Consider the following 23,994-nt stretch of genomic DNA (forward strand, 5'->3'; position numbering starts at 1 on the left):
TGGGATCTTCCCGGACCGGGGCACGAACCCGCCTCCCCTGCATCGGCAGGCGGACTCCCAACCACTGCGCCACCAGGGAAGCCCGTTTTTGCCTGTTTTTAACAAAGTAATTACAATAGGCATCATTAGAAAAAGAATTCATTTGGTACAATACTCAAAATGTACCATAGTTGCTGTTTGCAGTTTATTCTAGTAATTGTTTTGAAAAATTACTCTCTTGATTAGCTCTGCAAGGTACTTTTATAAAATTTACAAATGCTGTCGTTTGTATTTCGATTAAGCAAGGCAAAACAAAATGAGATTTGACAGGATCATGATTCTTTGTTCATATTACTTGTTAGAGCTTTTCACCAGAACAGTGAAGTATACTTTCCTTAACTATCGAGAAAATATTTGTAACAATAAGTCTATACTCTATATTCTGGCCTTTTAACTACAAATTAAAACATGGAAATTATCACACACACAAAAGTAAATATAACACTACAACAATACACTCCTTTATTTTCCCACCTTCCATATTATATATGTAAACCAAAAAACGTACAGAGTAAATCTTCGAGTTCCTGGCCTGTCATTCTGGGGCCAGCCCTGTCTGGGGCTGCACTGACCTTTCCTGTTGCAGATTCTTCTCTGTTGCTTATGATCTGAGGATTCTGATGGTCTCACTCGTGAAAGTTGAGTGGGTTTTTTTGCAGTGCTTTCTCTCTTCTGAAAGAGCCAAGCACTTTCTTCGACATTCCTAAGAATTGTTAAACAAGGATTATTTTAACTACATGTGTGTTATTTCTGGAAGGTACCCACAGAATTTATAGAGGTGACAGACAAATTGAAACTTGATTGATTTGATTTGTCTAGCATCTCCTGCATTCGTCATACTTACGGTAGTTCTCCTGCCTCAAGTTTGCATTCTCTTAGGTGGATTATAATTTATCCTTGGCCTTAATTATCTTCAGCAAAGTGGCAGGTCAAGGAAAATAGTCTGAGGAGAAGTAGCTAAAAGGTAGTGAGCATCTGCAGGGTGGCAGCGGCTATTCTAAGTGCTTTCCATACATCATCTCATTTATCTTTGCAATAACCCTATGTGATAAGTAGTATTATTGTTTCCACCTTATAGATGAGAACAAAGGAGAGGTTCAGAAGCTTCTGAGGACCCATAGTAAGTGCTAGAGCCAGGACTCAAACCCAGGAGATGTGGCCTCAAAGTACATGAGTCAGAATTTATTACATCGGTTTTGTAGAATTTGACAAGCCTAGAGTCTCACAGAAATAACCGTTCTCGCGAGAAACAGGTGGCCTAATGCAGAGAGCTCGGGTCCTAGATCGAAACAGCAGGTCACCTCAGGGCAAAAGTCAGGATATTTACCCTCACTGGTATTTCCTCTGTGCCAAGCATGCAGACCCACCCACTTAACCCTGATGGCAACAGGGGAGGTTCTGCTGTTTACTCATTTCATGGATGGAAGTGCCAAGAAGGTTCCGGGGTCATACCTGGCTGGAAACAGCAGAACCGGGAGTCAAGCCCCCCCAAGGCCATGCTGGACCCCAGGCTCCACCCAGCCACGCCCCACGCATAGGCCCCGCCCCACAGCCCCGCCCTTCCTGGCCCCGCCCTGTGCGCTAGGTCTGGACTTCACAGAAAAGTCTAAAGCAAAGACATAGTGAAGGCAAATGTATGTTAAAAATTCTATAGTAGTTGGTGGAAAGCCCTTGCCTTTCCAGGGTGCAGGAGTGCCCGAGTCCCCTGCTTCCCTTGAGGTGACCCTGCGAGTTCCCCGGGGCCAGGCTTGCCTCCCAATGTGACCCGGCGGCTAAGTCGACCTGAGCCTCACCAGCTTCTCGTGAGAAACCTAGTTTCATCGTCATCTCACTCTGGGCAGATCATCAACCTACGCAGTTCCTAGAAGAGTAGTAATGTTTGGTCCTATCAAATGAAAGCTTGGAGTAGCAGCTAAAATCCCCGTTGGTACAGGCTTCAAGAGATGTATCCACAAGAATATACACATCGAGATACGTATATTCCGTATAAACATGCTCTGGGTCATTAGAGAAAATGTGAACACGAAGGATACACGCTGTAGAAGGCTGATGTGTTGGGACAGGTGTACAAGCTGAGAATAGATGCCTTTCCATTCGGTGTCATGTTCTCACGTTTCAAGTGTGCTAGTTGTGATTTCGCTAAGACAATACACAAGAAACTTTGCTTCTTAAGAGGGGAATGCCCGCGAGGGAAACAGAGGGAGGCAAACATTCTTAGTATGACATTTTGTACCATCTCTATTTTCTACTGTGTGTATGTGTTAACCTGTTCAAAATCATTCATTAAAATTTTCCCCGCAAAGGAAAGTGTGAGGTCACACGCCCATGACTCTTTTGTTTCAGCTCAGAGACCCAAGTAAAACACCTGTGTCTTCTGCTCTAGGTGCTAAGTTCCCCATTAAGTGGACAGCTCCAGAAGCAATCAACTTCGGATGTTTCACTATTAAGTCTGACGTGTGGTCCTTTGGAATTCTCCTGTACGAAATCGTCACCTATGGGAAAATTCCCTACCCAGGTACCAGTTACTTACCTATTTCCATTCACTTGGTATATATGAGAAAAAAGGCAAGTGGCACGAGTCATAAAAAGATAAACTTATATCCAAAAGCAAAGTAAGCCCACGGTGCCAGAACTTTATTTTGACTGTCGTTCCTGGAAGCTGTCCTAAGATATGCTTAGAAACTTCTCTGCCCTCTTGCCTGATGGAGCGTATATTCTTTTGCTTCGCTAATCAATTCCACCCCTTGCTGCCTAGAATGTGCCTGGCACCATCACAGGTACTGCTGATAAGGATGCATTAGAGGATGAGACACAAGTGCCCCTCCCAAGATAAGGCTTTTACAATTCTTTCTCGGTCAGTTTTGAAACAGAAGTTCACACAAGGGACTTTGGAGTCTCTGCCTCGTCAGGAAATAACCACCCCTGTGTGTGAGTGACAGATTCTTCAGATCTTTGACTTACTGGACGTGGGGACATCGTTCAGTATTTCCGGATTCCTAACCTCCTCGGAGCCAGATTCTCCCAGCTCTCCCTTTTTCCAGGATCCATGCTGGAATGTGCAAGAAGAGGGATTTTTCCCCAAGCTGTCACATTCTTGTTAATGTTTGGCTTTTAACAAAATGAATGGATACGGCCAATTTTAAATTAAATCTTTAATGTTTAAGTCATTCCCTCGTTCAAAAAATATCTGAGGGAGCCCAGGCCCTCACGAGGTGCCCGGATGGAGCAGTCCCAGCTTTTGCCCTTGAGAGCTAATACTTGAGGAGGGAGAGACTGATAACAATCACTAATAATAATCACTGGTAATAGGGCCAGTGCGTAGGATGGGAGGGGCGCCATGGAGGGGGCACGGTGGTGTAGGAATCGGGGGGTGGGACAGGGCTGCAGGTTCTAAACAGTGATCCTGGCAGCAGCAGGGAACTCAGGGACCTGACAGAAGGGCCTGGGTGGCCCACGGGGTCCCGATCAGGGGCTGGAGGCACGGAGCTGGGCGGGAGCGGACGCGAGCCTCGGGCCACGCAGGGGCTTCGGGAGCTTTGGGACAGAGCAGCCGCACGGCCTTTGCGCTCCTCGTCACCCTCACTGCCCTTCGGGGTTGAGGCGTAGAGAAGCTGGGGCCCGGGGGGCCAGCCAGAGGGGAAGGCCTTCAGTGGAGCCTGTGCAGTGGGCTGACTGTACCATGAAACCCCTCTGGTGCCCGCATTTCATATTCTGATGGCCGCTCTGTTCTAGACCCTGAAGTTCATGAATAGCACCCCTGCAAAATGGGGACAGTATTTCCTGATCAGCCCGGATATCTGACATTATATATCTATAACCTATAACCTATAGAGAAAGATTTTATATATATATATATATATATATATATATGACATCTGATCAGGTAAACATACAGCCTCACACGTGTTGTGTGGTATGTGCTGCATGCTCCACAGTGATGTGCCAGACGAGGCCCTGAGGCTCTGAGAAGGGGACTCTTGCCCAGAACTGCATCACGAGCTCCTGGCAGAGCCGCTGCAGAATCCCGGCCTTCTCAGTCTGACCTGCTGTGCTCAATGCCCACGATTAGAAAATGCTCGGGGTGAAAAACCATAAAAATTATAAAATAACCAGGAGAAAAGCAGTGAGGATCACACACACACACACACACACACACACACACACAAACCTGATAGGACCAACCAGAGAGCATCCGTTGGTCTATTCTGCGGTCTCCCAGGGATGTGTCATCCTTCGGGAGTTCTGGGTTGATGAGGTTTCCCAGTCACAAGCGTTGTATGTTATGAGAGCCTCTAGCATTAGGACATGTGAACAGAGCGGACAGTCCTACTTACTTAATTATCAGAGGACTCGATCCATAGAGAGCATGGAAACTGGTGAACATAGACAGTACATGCCAGTCCCATCACTGTTATAAAACTGCTTCCGACAGGCCCACTGACAATTAAGTTATCGGAGAATGCTTTCTTTACCCGGAAAAGCGCTGGATATGTCTCTTTTTTGTGTGGTTTAGAAGCTATAGGCCCAGCTTTGCAAAATAAAAAGGCACTAAGAGAAAGAAAAGGGGAATAAAAACAGAAAAGAAATAAGAAAGTCTCCTATAAAATGAACAGAGGAAAAAAAAAGACTAAAAGGTGTAATATATCAAAATGTTACTATCCTTGAGCAATGAAATAACAGGTTACATTATTTTTTTCTTGATAAATTCCTGAAGCGGCTAACTTTTTACAAGTATGCTTTTATTAAATATTTTACTTCTTGTCTAAAAAATATATTTAAAAAATCAGGTGGTGCAAGAGGCTTCTGATGGAAACTTGCCCCCGGGGCCTCACTCTCGTCAGCTCCTGAGACGCACTGGCTTTTGGGAATCCTGGCTATTTATCCTAACATTTGCTGTTCATAGTTCTAACTATTATACGCAGACTGTTCTTTCCTAGGTCAAGATTTTCCTCCATTTTAGTTATTATTAAATAAGAATATGGTCACACGGTTCTAAGTCCAAGAGGTACAAAGAGGTGTAAGGTGACAGGTGCGTCTGTCTGCAGCCACGCAACCCCTGCTCCCAAGGCAGCCACTGTTCTCAATTTCTGGTGCATCCGTCAGAGACATCCCAGGAATCTCAAGGCGTATATAACTAGAGCTGTACCAAGTACACAGAGTGACTGGATGCCCAAACGGATAGCAGCCACAGAAAACAGACCCTGGGAGTGTGAGAAGAAAATGTACAATGTTGTTAGTAAACTTATCAAAACTCTGGTCGTCAAATACGAAGTAAGCGCTAGTGGAGCACGAGAGTGTCGTTTCCCATTTGCAGTCCTACTCGCTGAACAGACGCTTTGAACTGGCACAGCTGGCGCCGCGAACTTCTGTGCAGATGGGGTGTAATGCAGAAAAGGGCTTTTCCGTCACCTGCTTTTTAGGAAAGGGCTTTGCACCTAGTCGTTGTATTGGGGGCAAATCTCAAAACTCCTTTGTCTTCGTTTACTGTTAGTCCATTTCAACCCTATTTTATTGTTATGCTTTTAAATATGCAGCCCTAGACCGAAAGCTCTTGCCGTGAAGCGCTCTCCCCTCGTGGGTGGGGACGCCGAATGAGTAAACAGATCACGATTGTTGCGTGCTCGACTTTGGAGACTGCCTCGTGAAAATTGGAGGCATCAAAGATAATATTCTTCTAGTTCGTACCTAGACGATAGACTCCGCTCCAAATAGGACTTCTTCTGGAGAGACTCGTGCCCTAAATATACTTAAACAGCTAAATAAGTCCAGTTACCAAACTTGTTTATGTTACGAACGCTAGTTCACCAAACGTCCTCACCTAGAATTTTAAGCAACTTCTTCCACTGACCTCAGCTTTCCGAGTGGCTGCCCTGAAGGCTGATGGCTTCTGTACTATCTCCTCCCTAGGATCCCGTTTCCTCTATGGAAGCATTCGAGATCCTTCTTTGTCCCTGAGATTTATGGCCATGTACCTTGGTGTGACACTTCTGTCATTTTTATGTCACGCTCGGTACCTGTTTTGTTCTTTTGATTTGGAAACTTGTAGCCATAGATTTTGGGAAGTTTTCGTATATTGCTTCTTTGAAAATTCGCTCCTTGCCTCTTTCCAAATCACTCACTGGTAGGACAGTAGACCTCCTGGGGTGATCGTCAGAGCCCCCTGTCTACGCTTCTGTCCCTGTCATCGTGTCCTCTGTCCTCCTCTGAGGCTTACCTTCTCCCCTTTGCTTCGGTGAGACATCTTGTGGAACAAGGGCCTCTGGACCACCGGGCTTACTGTCAGCATCCTCACCCGGCAGTATCTTCAGGTCTGTTCTCTGGGACTGTTTAGTTCCTTCTGAAGAGGATCTTCCAGGCCCTGCCGGTGGGAGCACCGCCTGGCCATCAGCGTTCCGGAGGTGCCCTGGGGAGCGGACATCAGTGTCTTTCTTTGCTGTTGTTGTGGGTTTTCTTATTGTGGTAAAAGAAACACAGAATAACATTTACCATCGTAACCATTGTTAAGTGTATGGTTTAGTGGCATTAAGTACATTCACAGTGCTGTGCGACCATCACCACTGTTCATTTCCAGAACTTTTTCATCTTTCCAAACCGATACTGTGGTCCTTCGGGTCATTAGACACTAAGTCCCCATTCCGCCTCCCCCCCCCAGCCCCTGGTCACCTCTGTGCTACCTTCCGTCTCTAGGAATTGCACTGCTCTCGGCGCTCCTGTAAGTGGAATCGTACCGTATGTGTCCTTTTGTGCCGGGTTCATTTCACTCAGCTTGGCGTCCTCAGGTGCAGCCCGGCTGTGGCCCGGGCCAGGTGCGCCTCACTCTCCTTGCTCCCAGTGTCCTCCACGCCCCCTGCACCCCGTCCACTGGGCCTGGAGCTTCTCTCCTTCCATCCCTCCGGCGTTATCCTGGGCACCTGCGAGGCGGGTTCCAGGTCCAGGCCTGCCTGCAGCACCGACCTCAGCCCAGGAGCGCCCCGTCCCAAGACGTGGTGACCAGACATCCACTGCTGACTTCTCTCTGGCGGGCGCTCGGGTCACGTTCCTCCTCTGGGCTCAGACCACTTCTGCCTCTGGCTGACAGGTGTCTCCCGATTACATCAGAGACGCCGTTCTTCTCTTTCGTGTTCTCTTTTTGTTTGGGAATGAATTAAAGGGGAAAAGGGAGGTGGGGCAAAAAGATCCTTCACTATCTTAAAAGCAACACTGTAGTCATACTTGTATAGCAATTTTCTAAAGAGACTAGAGGGGACCTTTGTGGTTGGGGGTTTGTTTTGCTTCGCTCTTATAAAGAGAAAGGAGGTTTGAAAAAGACAAAGCTTTCGGAAGCATCGTGTCTTTTCTGGCTGCTTCTTGCCAGGTATATCTATAGCATCTTAAGCTATATGTGAACCAGAATCAGGAAACTCGTCGTGCTGCAAATGCTCCGTCACAAGCAGCGCTCAGAAAAAAATAATTTGCCACTGGGCGGGAGCCTGCCGGTCCCGGGCCGGCTGTACTTCCTTTGCTCACACATACAGGCTCGCTCTGTCGTTAAAGATCGTCCTGGTTCCTGGAGCGCCCGGGCTTCTGTCTCCTGTCGCTAACCCCCGTCCCTTTTCTCATCTCTGCTCTACTGCGTTCTTCTCCCTCCCTTACTCCCTCACCAACTGTTAGTCTCTGCCAATTCCTACCAACTCCAGACGTCACCTCCTGCCCACCCCCCAGCTCTGCCTCCTGAGCTGGCTTCCCCACTGGGCTGTGTGCCATTTGAGGACAGGACTCTGTCTTAGTCATCTTTGTACCTCTCGGAGCTTAGTGCCAGCTCATGACCCGTAGGAAGTACTCACTACACGCCTGTCGAAAGGAGGGAGGATGGAATATGCAGTTGCTTGCCTTTAAAGATCGCCAGCCAGTGGGTGTTTGCCTTCTTCAACCTAACAACAGACCGGCACCGGGTTTAATCTTAGGGTTCAGTCAAGGTCTCTCTCCTCTCTTTCTTTCTTCCATCAGACTTGTCCGTTGATAGCCGTATTTTGTTGGTAGATTTACTTGTACATAAAAAGACAGACTTCAGATTTCCTTCTTTTTATTCCTCTTATCAAGTCAGATTCCCCAGGCAGGCTGGAGCGTGCCTGGCCTTCCTCTGCATCATTGAGAGAGTTCTTCGGAGTTAGGAGAACATATAAGAACAAGGAAGAAAGAAATCTGCCGTGCAGCAGCGTGGGCCCTAGAAAGGTTTATTTATCTTCTGTGGGCACGTTCTGACCTTTTATGCAACTGGGGCTTCTCCAGGAAGGAGGTGAAAGAGGTATTCCTACCCAGCCTTGCAGGTCCAGCGGCTGTTTCCTTTACCCTGGATATTAATCCTCCTGCCAGGACCCCAGAACTTTCCCCAACGCCCATGTAGCGGTAAACACGGATCTTTCTTCAGAAATTTATCCAAGTGAGCTTGGCTAGTTACAGAAGCCAGAGCAATGCTGAAGCCACATAATTTATGGAGACCAGGAGCCCAATTAAAGAAAGCGATGCAAATCAGCCCCTTGGCTTCAAGCAATGAGAAGCAAATGAAGTGTTCCAGTTAGAACATTCCCGTTACACAAATATTTGAAGATGATGTTGCAGAAGTAGACTTGAGCAAAATTAATTCACCCTGTAAACAACTTTCAAGAGATCTTAACAGTTATAAGGTTGGCTTGGATCTTCCCATTTCACAAACAAGGGCTCTTCCAAGACAGAAATAGTCGTGTCTTTTTTCAGGGGTTTAAATCCAGGCAGGGCCCTTCAGTCACTGTGTCCTTAGAAGAAGAAAGGTTAGTTAAGGGCAAAGGAGTTCAGAGGTCACTGATTATGACCCACAGTAAGAAACAGACAGAAACCCATTCCATATATAAAACAAAAGTTTCACAAGACCACACTGACCTTTGCCATGTACAGCGCACTCTGATCTTTTCTAGTTTACTCAATTATATTGGTAATTTATATTTTTAAATACTGGTAGCTCCCCCAAAATCAATTTATTGATCCCAAATGGGTGGTGATGCACAATTTGAAAAACACGGATTTGAGAATAAATTCAAAAGAAGGTTCTGTTTCCAGTCAAGTCAAAGATGTTTCCCCTAAACTGTCTAGTTACCTTTTAGGATCTTTCCAGTGACCACTAGTGGTAAAATCTATGGCTATGGAAAGGAGATAACTATGGAAAGGGAATGGCTGGGGTGAATGGAGCCCCCCGTGTGCCAGATATTATATGCATTCTACGCGTGAAAGTATTCCACATGAGGTACAGCTCCTCACTAGAGGAGCCCATGTCCCTACAGAATAAGGTAGCCACAAAATAGGCCAAACACCCAGCTGTGGATAAGTCCTGCTAGAACTGCCAAAGGAGCATGTCTCGATATCCCACTTTAGCACTGGAGGAAAATGTTATTAAAATGACCTTTTTTTCCTTAAAGCTATTCTCAGTATCAAAGATGGACAGTTCAGCGTCTGAACTGCCCTGAGACACGTGACCACAGTAGAAGCCATCCTCCGTGGTCAGCTCTCTCGCAGAGCCCCGTAGGAAGAGCGGGCAGCCTGCTTCCCCCGCCGGCTGTTGAGATGTGCTCTTTCCCACAGCCTGGCGGACTCTGCCTCTTACTGTACTGAAGGCCGGGACCATTTGAGGAGTGGGGATTAAACAATTGGTCCGGCTGACTTAAGGATCCTGACTTCTTTAAGTACACTTACGATGAAAAGCTAATTTTGAAAAAGTATTGGTAGGAGATACTGTACGGGAAAATGATCTTTTTGGTATTACAGGTAGAAGCTGGAAAAAAAATACTACAAAAGAAAGTGAGATTAAGTGTTAGGATTGGGCTGTTCATTCACAAGGTCTGTCAAGTCCAGTGTCCTTTGTCATTAGAACTCACTTTGTCTTCCGTTTACCACGGTTGCCTGTTTTCACTTTGGCAACTGAATGGTGCCTTGATCGCCTTCGTACTAACATTTATTTCATCGCTTACAGAAATTTCCTTAGCCTCTGTACCAGTTTTCAGAGCTGCCAGCACAAAATACCACAAACTGAGTGGCTCAAATGACAGAAATTAATTTTCTCCTGGTTCTGGAGGCCGCAAGTCCAAGATCAAGGTGTCGGCAGGCTTGCTTTCTCTCGAGGCTTGTCCTCGGCTTGAGACGGCCGTCTTCTCCACGTGTCTCCCCCGACCTTTCCTAATCTCCTCTTCTTACAAGGACACCAGTCAGAGGCAGTTAGGGACCACCCTAAAGGGTTCATTTTGACTTGATCACCCCTTTAAAGGCCTTAGCTCTAAATGCAGTCACATTCTGAGGTCCTGGGGGCTAGGAGTGCAACCTAGGGGTTTGCAGGGGAGGGCATGGTGGGAACACAGCTCAGCCCGCGGCAGCCTCCGAAGCTTTGCTTCAACCACAGAGGCAGGAGGTGGGGACCACTGCAGCGCGCGAGCCTGGGTCAGGCTTCTAAATGGTACCTGTGGTTTCTTGGCCTCAGGGAGAACGAACGCCGACGTGATGACCGCCCTGTCGCAGGGCTACCGGATGCCCCGCATGGAGAACTGCCCGGACGAGCTCTACGACATCATGAAAATGTGCTGGAAAGAAAAGGCCGAGGAGAGGCCCACGTTCGACTACCTGCAGAGCGTCCTGGACGACTTCTACACAGCCACGGAGGGCCAGTACCAGCAGCAGCCTTAGGGCGCAGGGGACTCAGGCCACTCACGGGACGGCTGCCTCCTTAGGAAGGAAAACGTAACAATCCCTGCTCACTAGTTATTTCCTGTGCTGGGGTCACCGGCCACCCCTGCTTCCCACACACAAGGCTAACACTCAGGAAGAACACCCCCCATGGGAAAGGATTCTGCTCGCAAGGGCCACTGCCCACCAGTGCGTGGCCTGGCCTGCTCCCCGTGGGCAGTCCGGCCTCGCTAGACCAACCTCTGGACACGGGCTTCTGAGAAGACAACACCTGTCCCACCAAAAGTGCACCCATGTCGGCCTCATGTTTACAAGGGGGTGTGTGACTCAGAGGTTCAGAGGCCATTTCAGTAAATCCCAGACAGGAGCACAGCTAAACTCATTTATGAAAGTAAAATAACATATGCCTTTCATGACGCTTCTTTGTATTTTCTCTAGGCTTTAGCTTCTCTGTTTAAAAAAAACAAATTTACTAATCCAACCTGTTAGATTTTGCAGGTGAAGTCAGAAGCTTCAGTGTCGTTCCCAGATTTCAGTGATCTCCCACCCCCTGCAATCTGAAACTGTTCAGCGTTTCCTTCGGTGGAGGCCGCTTAGAACCCCAGCTGGGAAAAGGGGGTCTCTTTCCTTGAAAGTGTCACCTGCAAACAGACAGGGCAGCCGTGTTAAGCGACATGGACCGCCCCCCGCAGCAGCCGGGGTTTGCCCAGACCACCCTGGAAAGGCGCTTTAGAAACTGCTCTGCCATAAGAAGGAATACTTTTTAACGGTTCAGCTTTTCAAATCCACAATTTCCTGTATCCAGACTTTTTTGGACAATGTAGTTTGGAAGAACAATAAGATTCTGATCTCTGCAGAAACTTCTAGGGCCTTACAAAACATCAGAATTTTCTTTATTGCTTCAAGTGATTTTGAATATTGTTTTAATGATCAAGTATTCATTTTAGTCAAACTCTAGAAAGTAACAATGCCATATTTGGGGGCTATTTCTGTGATTCAGCAATCTTTTCTAAATTGTGTAAGGTCTGTGTGAGACTATTTATATGAAGATATGATGGAAAATAAATGAGTCAGGAGGCTCCACTGAGCCACTGGAGCAAGAGAGACGAGAGGTTTTGTTTATTCAGTTTTTCTACTGTAAAAGCTTTGAATGGAAAATGCTATATCACATCACATTTCACTTATGCTGTTGTGTATATACCTAACATTTCAATTTTTAATTTTATTTTAATACACCTGGCCCAGTAACGCGAAGCTTTTCACTGGTGTTTAACATTTCCTACTGTCATCAATATACAAATGAGTACCAGGTGGTGGGGGTGGGATGAGAGGTGATTCCATTAGATACATCCTTTAAAAAATTGTATACAAGTTCTACCTCCATCTTTTGAGTGTTTTCAGATTGGAGAACGGAGGAGTTGCTGGGCTGGACAGCTGATTATCCCTTTATGGGGGCCCAACAGGATTTGTTTTCAAACAGGCTTAGCAAGCACCATTACAATTTCACTTTGTTTGTGTTGCCTAGATGTTGGGTGCCTGGGGAAAGGGATGGAATATTTTGCTTTCCCTAAATTTTAACTTCTTTTCCCGTGTGATCTTTTTTTAAAACAAAAACAAAAACAAAAACAAAACGGTCCTTTCTAAAACAGTCTAAAATTCTCAATTCACAAGAGCCATCTCCACACAGGTGAACTATTATCATCTAATGCCTGCATAGCTGGTCACCTGATTCGCCACGGCGCATCTTCTGCAAACACCCACCTGTTCACGCTTTAGTTCAGAATCACACAGGTGACCCAGCGTGGAGAGAAAGTGTAAGGAATCCCTAAAGCAAAAAGAAGTCTCTAAGAAATTACTAAATTCATCTTCACCGTGTTTTTCTCCTCACAATTCTGCTTCCTTTGGCCATTTTACTTTCCACTGTCCCCCTCGGTCAAGTCTGTGCTCCTTTGCTTCCAGCATCTCCTCCGTCACCTCGTGCCTCCTGACTTACTCTCAGCCTGTGCCCATACACAGGGTGCTCGGTGGACAGCACGCACCGTTAGGGTTCCTGGCAGGCAGAATCAGGGGCTGGGTAGGTGTTTGTTTAATCTCGGTGTGCAGAGGCGTGCAGGCTGGCTTACATCTTCACGTCCCAGGTCACTGAGAACTTGAAAACCGGAATCCTCCCCCCCCACCCCTAGACACTGACTCTGTTGTTCTGCCCTGGGGGAGTGGGCAGGGGATGTGTCAGTGTACTTGAAAAGCTTCCCAGTGAATTTAAGGCTAGTATAATGCGTGCCCAGGCTTGAGAGCCACCCCCCAGCTTTGGCCCATCTTGCAAAGTGATCTGCTCAAAAGAACCTTCCCTTTCCCCAGATAGTTCGGTTTCCCTGAGGACGATGTAGTCAAAGAGGAGGAAGAAGGAGGAGGAAACATGCCTTTTTCCTTCCTTAGGTACGGGAAGCTCACAGAACCTAAAGTAAAGCTCGGAGGCCTGACGACACGTGTCCCAAGGAGGAGGGGACACTTGGTACTTCTGTAGCCCCTCCAAGAAGGCCTCCCGAGGCGCTGTCAGAATCCCACTGGGAAAGCATGTCCAGGCCTTCTTTTAGGGGACACGCTACATACACCACAGATGCCTTGACTCCTGTCCCAAGAGTGTAGAAGGGGGTCAGTTAAAGGAGGAGCCGTATTTACTTGCTGACACAGTGGGATAGATCAAGGGCACTGAAACACAAGTATAAGCTCATTTCTCATTTTGCCTGTGGTGAAGGCTTTCCCTTTGCTCAAACAAACTACATCCTGGGCAGTAGCTGCTGAAAGGTGCTCAGTAGCAAAACACCAGCATCTGACAGCCTTCACTGAATTAAAACAATTGCTCAGCCCCCCACCCTTATGATTTTAACTGCCACGTTCCACATCCAAGCTTCCTGCGTTCTCTGCCCAGAGCATCTCTCAGATGAGCTCACACCACCCACCGTTCCTCTCTGTATCTTCATTTCTACTTCTGCCGGTTGAATGAGACTTCAGTTCTCTATCTCTACACTTTGACTACCTGATGAACTGAGGACACCTGGCCATTCTTCCTGATGGGAATGATGACTATAAATACACAAAGATACCCATACACCCACCAACCTCTCCTTGTTCTCTTCTGTGCTTTGGCTCTTAAAAAAGTTACCTTGAACTCACACAATCACTCCTGAAGTTCTGAATGGTACTGTCACTATTGCATGGCTGAGAAATCAGAGGCATTCAGGGCCACAAAAGGAATAGATTGGCTTCTCTTCATGTTTTCTTGCAAAATAAAACAAGTGAAATAACTTTACCGTGGAATAATCCTGACTCAGTTGGATAATCTAAGTGGGCAAAGGAATTACTTTAAAAATGCCCCACTGGAGTCCACACAGATGTGAGAGGAAACTTCTTCTAAAAATTTTAATTTGGGGAGAAAAGTCACGCAATAATTTAACTCACCATTCACACTTTTTAAAAAGACAACTTACAGAGACTACGCTTTTGAATAAGATGCTTTGATAACACTTGTGCTCCATTTCATATCATGAAGCTGTTTTAAACTGATAAAATTTTATCCCAGAAAGTTCTAGTATGACAAATGTGTAGGAGGAAAGCCTTCCAATTTAATTTCCTGTGTTCTTAAGAATCTACATTCTTTGAGTAGGAGCAAGTGCCAAAAATGTCCCAAGTCTCCCGAGATGGTCACCGAGTGATAGTGAATGTTTCCCTTAAATCTGGAAATGATGGGGGCAGTCTTGGTGGCTTCCATCTCTAGGCTGTTGGAGAGATTTGTCAGATATAATCTGGATTGGCCAATGTGCAATGTTAATACAGAACTTCTAGAACCAAAGGTGGCTCTATTTACAGCACCAAAAGTCAATACCATGCCACAAAGCAAGAAAACAATCTGTGATTTTTTTTAAATTACACTTATGCTGGGGCTCAGACAAGTCCTTAAGCCCTCATCTGCTACCCTCAGGGTCAGATGTGTTTTTGATTTAAGGTTTGTTTTTTGTTTTTGTTTTTATTTAAGAGGTTAATACCATGAATATTTGGTGGCAAACCCTCAGTGAACACTAGAGAAGAAACCATTAATCAAATAAAACATTTCTGCAGGGAAAAATGCCTGAATTCACAGGAAGTGGGATGAATAGAGCCTATAAATAGCTCTGGATCAGGTTTTACCACCAAATGCATTCTTTAAAAACGTGGTTTGGAGTATTTTGGGCTTTTGTGGCGAAGGGGACAGGCCAGAGGGCTTGGAGGGCAGGCAAGACCTTTCAGCGTCAGTGGTGAGTCCAGTTCAAATAGATGACGTGGGGGTTGTGGTTACTCAAAACTCATCTGATGCAGCCATGTTCCAGGATGCAAAGTATTTATGCATCTGTTAGAAACAACAGAGTCATCAACATACTCTCTGATCAGACGCATATCAGGGCGGTCTGAGACTTCACAGTTCAAGTGAGGAGAGGCGTCTGGTGGTTTTAGTCGCCCACAGAGCCGCCAGTGAGCTGTGGTTGCTGAAATCAAGAGTGAAGTGGCTGGCAAAGGACCACGAACAAAAAGAGATGCGCTTTCACGAAAGTCAGACCACGCGGGAGCGTTCCATTCAACTCTGAGCGCTAGATGGCGGACTCCCAAATCTAAGTGCCCTGAGAGAGTCTCTCTGATGTGGGCAGGCGGGTACATGTGACAGAACTGGGAACACAGCAGACACGGAAGCCTTCAGACTGTCGGTGGGAGCCAGAGCCCAGATGTTTGGATGGGAGAGAGAAATCATTTTCAAACAATTGCCCTGTTAAAGGATTATCTTTTGAATCCTTCTTTGTAAGACATTTTTTTCCCAAAGTGAATCATCACTCCTAATCTCTTTTTTGTCCATGTACTTAGTTTTAAAGAAGGTTTTCCATGGGTTAATAGTAGTCATTCAATACAGTGCTTTGTTGAACACAGTCCTGAACACAGTCTCAGATGGCTGGCTTTAAGGGGACAAGTGCAGTGATGACAGTGCAAGTGCAAGAAAACTATTATAAAGAAAAAAGTAGGTACAGAAGGTGAAGAAGATCCTTCTGAGGAGAGACCGCAGGGCTGGTTACAAGAACAGGCACGGAGATAAAGCAAAAAGCCTTCCTAAAGAAGGGACACTCGGGACTGGCTCTGAAGAGGGACCGAGCGCCGGTAGCGGAAGAAGAGGCCGCAGGGAGTTTCAGAGAAAGGCTGCAGCGAAGGGGGAGGTGGGGCCGGGAAGGCGGGGGGCTTCAAGGACAGAGCCCCCCAGGCGGGCGGAGCTTGGGCACGAGTCTCAAGCTTGAGAGTGTCTCCGAATCGCCTCCTTATCACAAATCCCTGCCTTCTCATCCCCACTGAGCTTCTGGTTCTGGGCTGGAGGTCTGGGGAGGGGCCCAAGAACGGCAGCTGATACGCCTGGCCCTGGGCCACCTTCGCTCTGCAGGCGGTGGGGGGCGGGGGGTGGCGCAGTCCACGGGGATGAGGCCCCATGAGGAGAGAAGGTGGAGGCCCAGGTAAGCCATGCTGGCAGCACTATGCATTTGACAGCCTGGGGGCGGTGCCCTCCTGGCCCAGCTCTGCTCACTGAGCTCAGCTCCCAAATAGGTGTAAGGTCAGAACTCACTTCCTGCGGTTGCTACAAGCAATGAGTGCGGTAACATCTCATGAGTCAGGCACACAGTGGCGTCAGTGTGTTCATGAAATAAAGACGTGATAAAGTCCAGTCGGCCAGCAGTGTGAGGGATGGATGGACAGGAAAGCCCACGAGGAGGCTGTTACGGCAGGAAAGTGGAGAAAGGCTAAGCTCCCAGACTCCCCAGGGCTGCTCTGGGGGCACTGTGGACGCAGACCACCCCCCTGACCCTTGCCCGGCACCCAGAGATCGGGTTTCTCTAGATTGGGTGGGTTTTTTCTAATTTTTAGCAACCTCTCCCATCTGTGATATTGATTTAAATATTCAAATTATAACCCTGAGAAACTAAACTAGGGAATTAGATTTGGGGGTTGGCAACAGTTATGGGTTGACTTGTGTCATCCCAGAATGGTATGTTGAAGTCGCAACCTCCAGGACCTCAGAATGGGACCTTGTCTGGAAACAGGGTCATTACAGATGTAATCAGTTAAGCTTAGATGGTGTCCCGGGTACCAGACCATCGTGGGAGGAAACAGAGCACACACAGAGGGAGGGCCACGTGAAGACACCCGGGAACACGGCATCTGCAAGCCAAGGAGAGGCTGCTCAGAGCTTTCCTCATGGCCTCAGGAGGTCCTCCTGGTACCCTGGGAGGAGACGGCATCACCCAGAGCTGCCTGCGCTGGTCACCTGCTGACACCAGAAGCTGTGCCCTGGTCACCTCTGGGGACGCTCCTGCCCCGGCCCGGAATCTTCTGGGACCTCTATCAAAGTCAGTGGTTAGTTTGCCAGGGCTGCTGTAGCAAGCACCACACACGGGCAGCTTAAACAACAATCATTCACCTCTCAGAGTTCTGGAGGCTGGGAGTCCAAGATCAAGGTGTCGGCAGGGTGGGCTCCTCCTGAGGCCTCTCTCCTGGGCTGGCAGACGGCCGCCTTCTCCCTGTGTCCTCACTTCGGCTTCCCTCCGTGCACATCTGTGTCCCAATCACCTCTCCTTATAAGGACAACAGTCACATCAGATGAGGACCCACCCTCACAGACTCATTTTAACTTCACTACCTCTGTAAAGACCCCATCTCCAAACACACTGAGTTACTGAGGGTTAGGACTTCACCATACGAAATTTTGGGGGACACAAACCAGCCGTAACACTCAGTCTTGGGAAACAGAGAACACGAGCTAGAAAGGTGGACAGATGACACCCAGCTGCACCCAGTGCGGAGGCAGGTTATGAGCCCAGGCTTCCCTGGGACACGTCAGAGCTGGCTCAGCACGTGGGCCCTTCCTGCAGGTGCCAAGGGGCCGAGGACCCCGCACAGCCTGGCCTGGCGGCTGGCACCACCCATCCAACCTAACCCCGGACGCCCACGCCTCTCAGAGCCTTGGCTCCCCCAGCCCTACCCTGCCGTGAGCACGGGGCCATGGAGGCGAGCACATCCCAGTCCGCAGTGGACTGTGTGCTGGGGTCAGCAGGAAAGGCTGTCACCAGAATCACTGCACAGACAGACCACGCTGTGAGCCAAGTTTACCAAGACGCGGGGTGTGGGGCTTGGCAAGAGAGGGCAGGAGAGGCGGGAGAGGGCGGGAGAGGAACAGCCCAGGGAGGGAGTGCCCGTTGAGCCCACCCAGGGCCCAACAGCCCCAGAGGGAGGAGCAAACTGGACAGAGTGGGCCCTGCAGCCAAGGTGATAACCTCGGGGCATCTTTGCTTCTCGTGATGGGAAAACGCAAGGAGCACGTGGGTTTCTGTCCACGGTCACATGCACACGCACACACACAGGTAGTAGTTATCATGGGACGCCGTCATCTTCCACTGCATCTTTACTCCAAGGGACATGTAAGTATGCCAAGCTGTTTTTTCTTTTTCGAAACATGGCTATTTTGGGAGACAGAACACTTTCCTATTATTTTTTGCCACAGTCCTCAGAAACTGTAGTATTTTGTTGTTGATGTCATCATTTAAAATGAGTTCCTTTTCCTAAAGAAGCCAGAACTCGTGGATGGGAAATAGGATGAATTAATCTCCACTATGGGAAACGTATGCCAATAAAATACCAGCCATTCATTCACGTATTCAATCAATGGCTAGTTATCGATTACCTGCCCTGTGCCGGGCACCATGCTGGGTGCTAGACTCGTTGGAATGTACTTCATTTTGAGGACACTCGGACCAGAACATCCCCCCACCCCGCTCACCAGAACGTCCCCCCACCCCGCTCACCAGAACATCCCCCCACCCCGCTCACCAGAGCATCCCCCCACCCCGCTCACCAGAACATCCCCCCACCCCGCTCACCAGAGCATCCCCCCACCCCGCTCACCAGAACGTCCCCCCACCCCGCTCACCAGAGCGTCCCCCCACCCCGCTCACCAGAACATCCCCCCACTCCGCTCACCAGAGCATCCCCCCACCCCGCTCACCAGAACGTCCCCCCACCCCGCTCACCAGAACGTCCCCCCACCCCGCTCACCAGAACATCCCCCCACCCCGCGGTCATTTACGTTGTCACTTACCTCTCTGAAGAGCAGCTCCCCATCTGCCAACAGCTTTGAAAATGTCCCAGCCACACTCCAAAGGGCTGCTCGGGCCTGTAGTAGGAAATAAAGAAAAAGAGAGTGTGAAAAACTTAAAAATCAGAAGAAAACTCTCAACTCCAAAGAATCAAATCAGGGGCTTCCCTGGTGGCGCAGTGGTTAAGAATCCGCCTGCCAATGCAGGGGACTCGGGTTCGAGCCCTGGTCCGGGAAGATCCCACATGCTGCGGAGCAACTGAGCCTGTGCTCTAGAGCCCGGGAGCCACAACTACTGAGCCTGCGTGCCACAACTACTGAAGCCCGCACGCCTAGAGCCCGTGCTCCGCAACAAGAGAAGCCACCGCAATGAGAAGCCCACGCACCGCAACGAAGAGTAGCCCCCGCTTGCCACAACTAGAGAAAGCCCGCGCGCAGCAACGAACACCCAATGCAGCCAAAAATAAATAAATAAATAAATTTATATATAAAAAAAGAATCTCATCAGGATAAATATTTTTCTCCTTGTTAGTCAATAGTGTGCCAAAGAAGCCCTTTGAGGAGTGAATTCACACATATACCAATTTCTGGGACAAGAGCTGTGGATGAGAAAATAGGGTCCCCTCTCCAGGAGGACAAAACTGAAGCAGGAAGAAGTGGAAACCCCACAGGCTCCTCACGGGAGAATCAGGGGTGAGGATTCCCCGCCAGACACACGGCCCCGTCGACAATGTGCATGGGGCTTAACATCTGAATGGGAATCCCCATAATGAAACCCCCATGTTTATTACACCGTGTAATGCAAAACAACGGCTGGACGCTCTCCTCTGAGAGGAAAATAACTTTGAAACAAAGAGTGACAGAAAGAGATTTCTTTTCATTCTTTTAAGGTACAACCTCCTTTCAAATGTAGGAGTCTAGCTTCTGGTGTTTTCAGGTACCTGTGTTAACTTTTTAATGAACATTTTGGATAGCAGTGTAGTGTAATTAAGCAGAGATCTTAGGGAAAAATATGAATTCTCACTGTTCTGCCCACTTATGAGAGCTCTTGAGAGGTTTAGGTGACGAGTACCCCTCAGGATGAGGAGGTCCCCTCCTCCCGTCCTTTCTTGAATTAAGTCGGTTGCCTAATTTCTCAGTAAAGCAGTGAGAATTCATGCTGAGAAGGGTGACACCCAGGCTCTGAATCAGACGTCATTGCTACGAAAAGCTTTATTTCTTAATAATCGGCTCATTTTTTTTAGCTTCTCAACCAATGACCCTTGCCTTATTTGCATAGTCTGGACAGTACCTTCCCCTTTCTTTCCCTGGGTTAGCGTCATACAATTTGCCCAATTTTGTAAAATCTAATTATGAATCAAGGGCTTCAAAAATATTGCTGCTCTTATCGGACCTAGTTCAACTTCTAGAATTCTTAAATATGTGAATAATGTAAAAGTGCTTAAAGACCTTATAGGCTCAAGTGTACTCATTTCATCGCTATATATAATTGCAAAATATTGAAACAGATCATTTCAATAGATAACTTATTCAGTCCCTATGTGTTAAAGGCCTGCTCTGCATCCAGAATTATGCACTGAAGATACTTACGAGCCAATTCAACGCTAAAGGCAAGGTTAATCAAACGATGGAGGACTTTTAAAGTGATACGTACGTAATAAGATAGAAAAATATCCATGATGTATTGTTAAGTAGAAATAATCAGAATACGAAAGTATTTACAAAGAATGAGTAGAGCCGTTTTTTAAGGAGGAAATGTCAAAAAGTATGCGGGCTTTCCTGGTGGCGCAGTGGTTGATGCAGGGGACACGGGTTCGTGCCCCAGTCCGGGAGGATCCCACATGCCGCGGAGCGGCTGGGCCCGTGAGCCATGGCCGCTGGGCCTGCGCGTCCGGAGCCTGTGCTCCGCAACGGGAGAGGCCACAACAGTGAGAGGCCCGCGTACCGCAAAAAAAAGTATGCAAAATAATAAAAATGAGAAAAGAAACACTTTAAGGGAACACACGAATAACAAAGATTGAATTGGGCTTTTTCCTTTCTACTTTCATGTATCTTTCAATTTTCATTATTAACATATTACTCCAATAATGGAAAAGAGACATGCTCACAGAATAACGGAGCTAAGTCCTATTTGTAGACTGAACAGAATCTATTTAAAAGTTTAAAAGTTGCTTAAAAGAAAAAAACCACACTGATGGGGATATGTCAAAGGGACACAGAAGCCAACTGAAAGATCTCCCAAGGGCCAAAGCTGGAACGATTTGAGTAACAAAATAAATAAAGTAGTACTGGGTTATAAACCAGAGGGTAAAATAAATAGTCATGAGTCTACACTGGTATCAATAAATAATTCTGTGAATAAATGGAGGAGAAGAGACATTTTTCCCACGCAGAAGATTTCCAGACAATGAATGTAGATACTTGGCCTTCGAAGAGGTGAAGCACCACATCCCCCCCTTAAGTGCTCACTATGTAAAGTGACTTGCTTCCAAGGAAACAGTATAGGAAGGGAGGGAAAAGGTACCTTGATGGTGGGGAAACCCGCCAAGCACCCCTTCAGCTGGGTGACCAAGGTCAACACGCACAGTGATCGGTCATATCAACTGCGTGACACCAGGTGATGAAACAGCCCCGCACCTCTGTGGTCTTCCGCCACCAAATCCATAACCCGGCTCGACCACCAGAAAAGCGTCAGACACATGCAAACCGAGGGGCATCTTAAAATATTCGCAGCCAGTAGCCTCAGAACCGTCAAGGGCATCAAGAGAAGCTAGAGGAGACAGGACGGCCACGTGTCCTTCAGTCACCTGCATGGGGTCTTGGTACAGAAAAAGGACATTAGGGAAAAACTGAGGATATCGGGATAAAATCTGGACTTGAGTTAATAGTAAGTTATCAACATCAGTTCATCGGCTGTGACAAGGGTTACCAGATGTTAATACTGAGGAACTGGATGCAAGGTGTACTAGCTTTGACATGTTTCTGTAAATCTAAAACTGTTCTAAAGTTTATTAGCAACAACAACTGAAAGGTAAACAAGTTCCTTGAGTCTTGGTACCCGGAAGCCATAGTCACCAACCTGTCATTTACTCAGAGTTGCGTTATTCAAGAAGTCCAGTTTGTTACAAGTGTAGGTGCTTATTCATAAAGTTAACACTTCACTAAGAACAGAAAGTGAAGGGAGTATTTTTATCTGACTTCTGGAAAACACAAAGTAACACACATATCCCTGACAAATGGGTTTAAAGAGACGCTTGGTCAATTCTAGCCAATTCCTGCGGAAGACAGCGCCACCTCGTGTTCTGTCACATGAATGAACCAGTGGTGGTTCTGGTTACTTCTCTTTCGTCGGCTGTACGTTACCTTAAATCCGAATTCAAAACTGAAAAGATAAATGAAATGGAAGCACATTTCCCCCATCCCTCCCAGAAGTCCTTTTGATACCAAATGACTTGAGTAATCAAACTGCAATAACTTGGTTTCATTTATAACCTCAGCCTAGAATCTTTTTTTATAAGATAAAGGCCTGATTTTCAAAACTTCAGTCCACTAATAATGAGCATGAAAGAGATCATATCAGAAATACAAACTGATGAAAAAGTGTAATAATATAGCTGCTTTTAAAAGTTACAAAATAACTTAAGCTTTATAAGATAGCAGCTCTCAATTCCAAGTGTCAGTTCTAAAAACCATAAAGCTATATGTTAATATTGTGTCATTGAACCCAACACTTACATAAAGTTTCCTTGTTTAATAAGTCCATGCTTATATTAACATCAAATTGTTATTCATAAAGTTATATAAAAATGGGGTCGATTATGGTCTAAAACGTCTCAAGGGAAAAAACCTCAAACGGTTAATTAACATATATTGGTTTTAAACCTGAATGTTTTTTCAAAACGTGTCATAGCAAACACAGCTGAGATAACTGGCACCTTTCACCTGCAAATAACCGAAGTAGCAGTTTGCCTAGAATATAAACGACCAAAGTTTATTCCCCACCTTAATTTCCTATGTGCTTCGCATGCAGAATAGATGGAAAAAACTCCACTTCACTTATCAATTTGATTGACACTCTTTGCCCTCTTCTGACCACAAAGACATGTTAAGATAGGCCCCTGAAGTGATTATTTCTGTCTGTCATACCTTAGATTAAGAGGTATGTCCTTGGGTTAAGAAGTCATCTTCCGTAATGGAAAAGAATCTGAAAAAGAATATGTGTATATGACTGAGTCACTTTGTTGTACACCTTGGAACATTGTAAATCAGCTGTACTTCAATTTAAAAAATAAAGAAGAAGTCACCTTCCAGTTAAGATTAGTTTTTGCTTTTGTTTTTCAGATTTCACTACGATTTAGTTAAGAGAGAACTTAAAGGCCCTGTTAACAATTTATCCAGGTTATAATTGATTCTAGCTTTTTCCGTTTGTTTTTTCACACAGAAATTTCCCTGAGCTTTGGGGCTTAATCATTTTCCTGACACCAAGCCACTGACTGTCCACCTTCAAGGATGGTACCTGAGGTGTGATGCAACAGCTGGTAATTTACCCCATCGTAATAGCTGATGTCTTTCCCGCTGGGAATATTATAACTAACCAGCTACCAAACAAACAAAACCCAACAGTGAAATGCAAAACACAGAGCAGAGAGGTGTGGGTTATTTTCTCCTGAAGAGAGATTTCAGCCTGCATGGTAATACAGCACAACACAAGGATTTGGGCAAAACCCTGAGGCTCAGTCGGCCCTGTGATTGCTGGGAACTGCCCCCCTCTTCCCGGGAAGCGTGTGTGCCCCACAGGGCACCGTGGCTCCTGTGCGGGGCCCTCACCTGGGATCCGGCTGCAGAGGCCCAGCCGGAGTCTCCCCATGCCCTGAGCCCACGCCAGGTTCTCTGGGCTGCATCTAACCCGGTGACACTCAGGAGATGAAACAGAGGCGGTCTCCCCCTGGTCCAGAACGCTTTTCCTGGCGAGAGAAATGAACAGAATGCGAAGCTGCCTCACCCAGGGATGAGTCTGGAGCAGAAATCAGGAGTTAGGAACAGAGTCAGAGGCCTGATCCCACAGCTGCTCTGGCCTGGGCTGGGCACCTGCCCGCTGGGCTTTAAACAAACAGCGG

The 23,994-nt window shown here is 47.1% G+C and overlaps 1 protein-coding gene and 1 long non-coding RNA gene across 9 annotated transcripts in view; one reads left to right on the top strand and one right to left on the bottom strand.

Moving 5' to 3' along the window:
• LYN (LYN proto-oncogene, Src family tyrosine kinase) overlaps positions 1 to 11,824 on the top strand; it is a 111,868-nt gene extending 100,044 nt beyond the window's left edge. For all 7 annotated transcript variants that reach the window (XM_030859726.3, XM_030859727.3, XM_030859729.3 and 4 more), the window contains 2 exons: positions 2,423 to 2,554; positions 10,520 to 11,824. In XM_030859726.3, coding sequence (XP_030715586.1) covers positions 2,423 to 2,554; positions 10,520 to 10,722 — 335 coding nt within the window. In that variant the 3' untranslated portion in view covers positions 10,723 to 11,824. The remainder of the gene's footprint in view (positions 1 to 2,422; positions 2,555 to 10,519) is intronic.
• LOC138842396 (uncharacterized) lies at positions 163 to 23,007 on the bottom strand. Of its 2 annotated transcripts, XR_011376866.1 has the most exons (4): positions 21,515 to 23,007; positions 18,881 to 18,955; positions 2,073 to 11,363; positions 163 to 950 (listed from the first exon to the last, which is right to left on the bottom strand). It is a non-coding gene; the product is annotated as an uncharacterized lncRNA (long non-coding RNA). The 2 variants fall into 2 exon arrangements; XR_011376865.1 differs by lacking the exon at positions 21,515 to 23,007 and having other exon boundaries at positions 18,881 to 21,507.
• Between the last annotated feature and the right edge of the window lie 987 nt (positions 23,008 to 23,994).

Source organism: Globicephala melas, chromosome 17 (genome assembly GCF_963455315.2).
Source record: "Globicephala melas chromosome 17, mGloMel1.2, whole genome shotgun sequence".
Lineage (NCBI taxonomy): Eukaryota > Metazoa > Chordata > Mammalia > Artiodactyla > Delphinidae > Globicephala > Globicephala melas.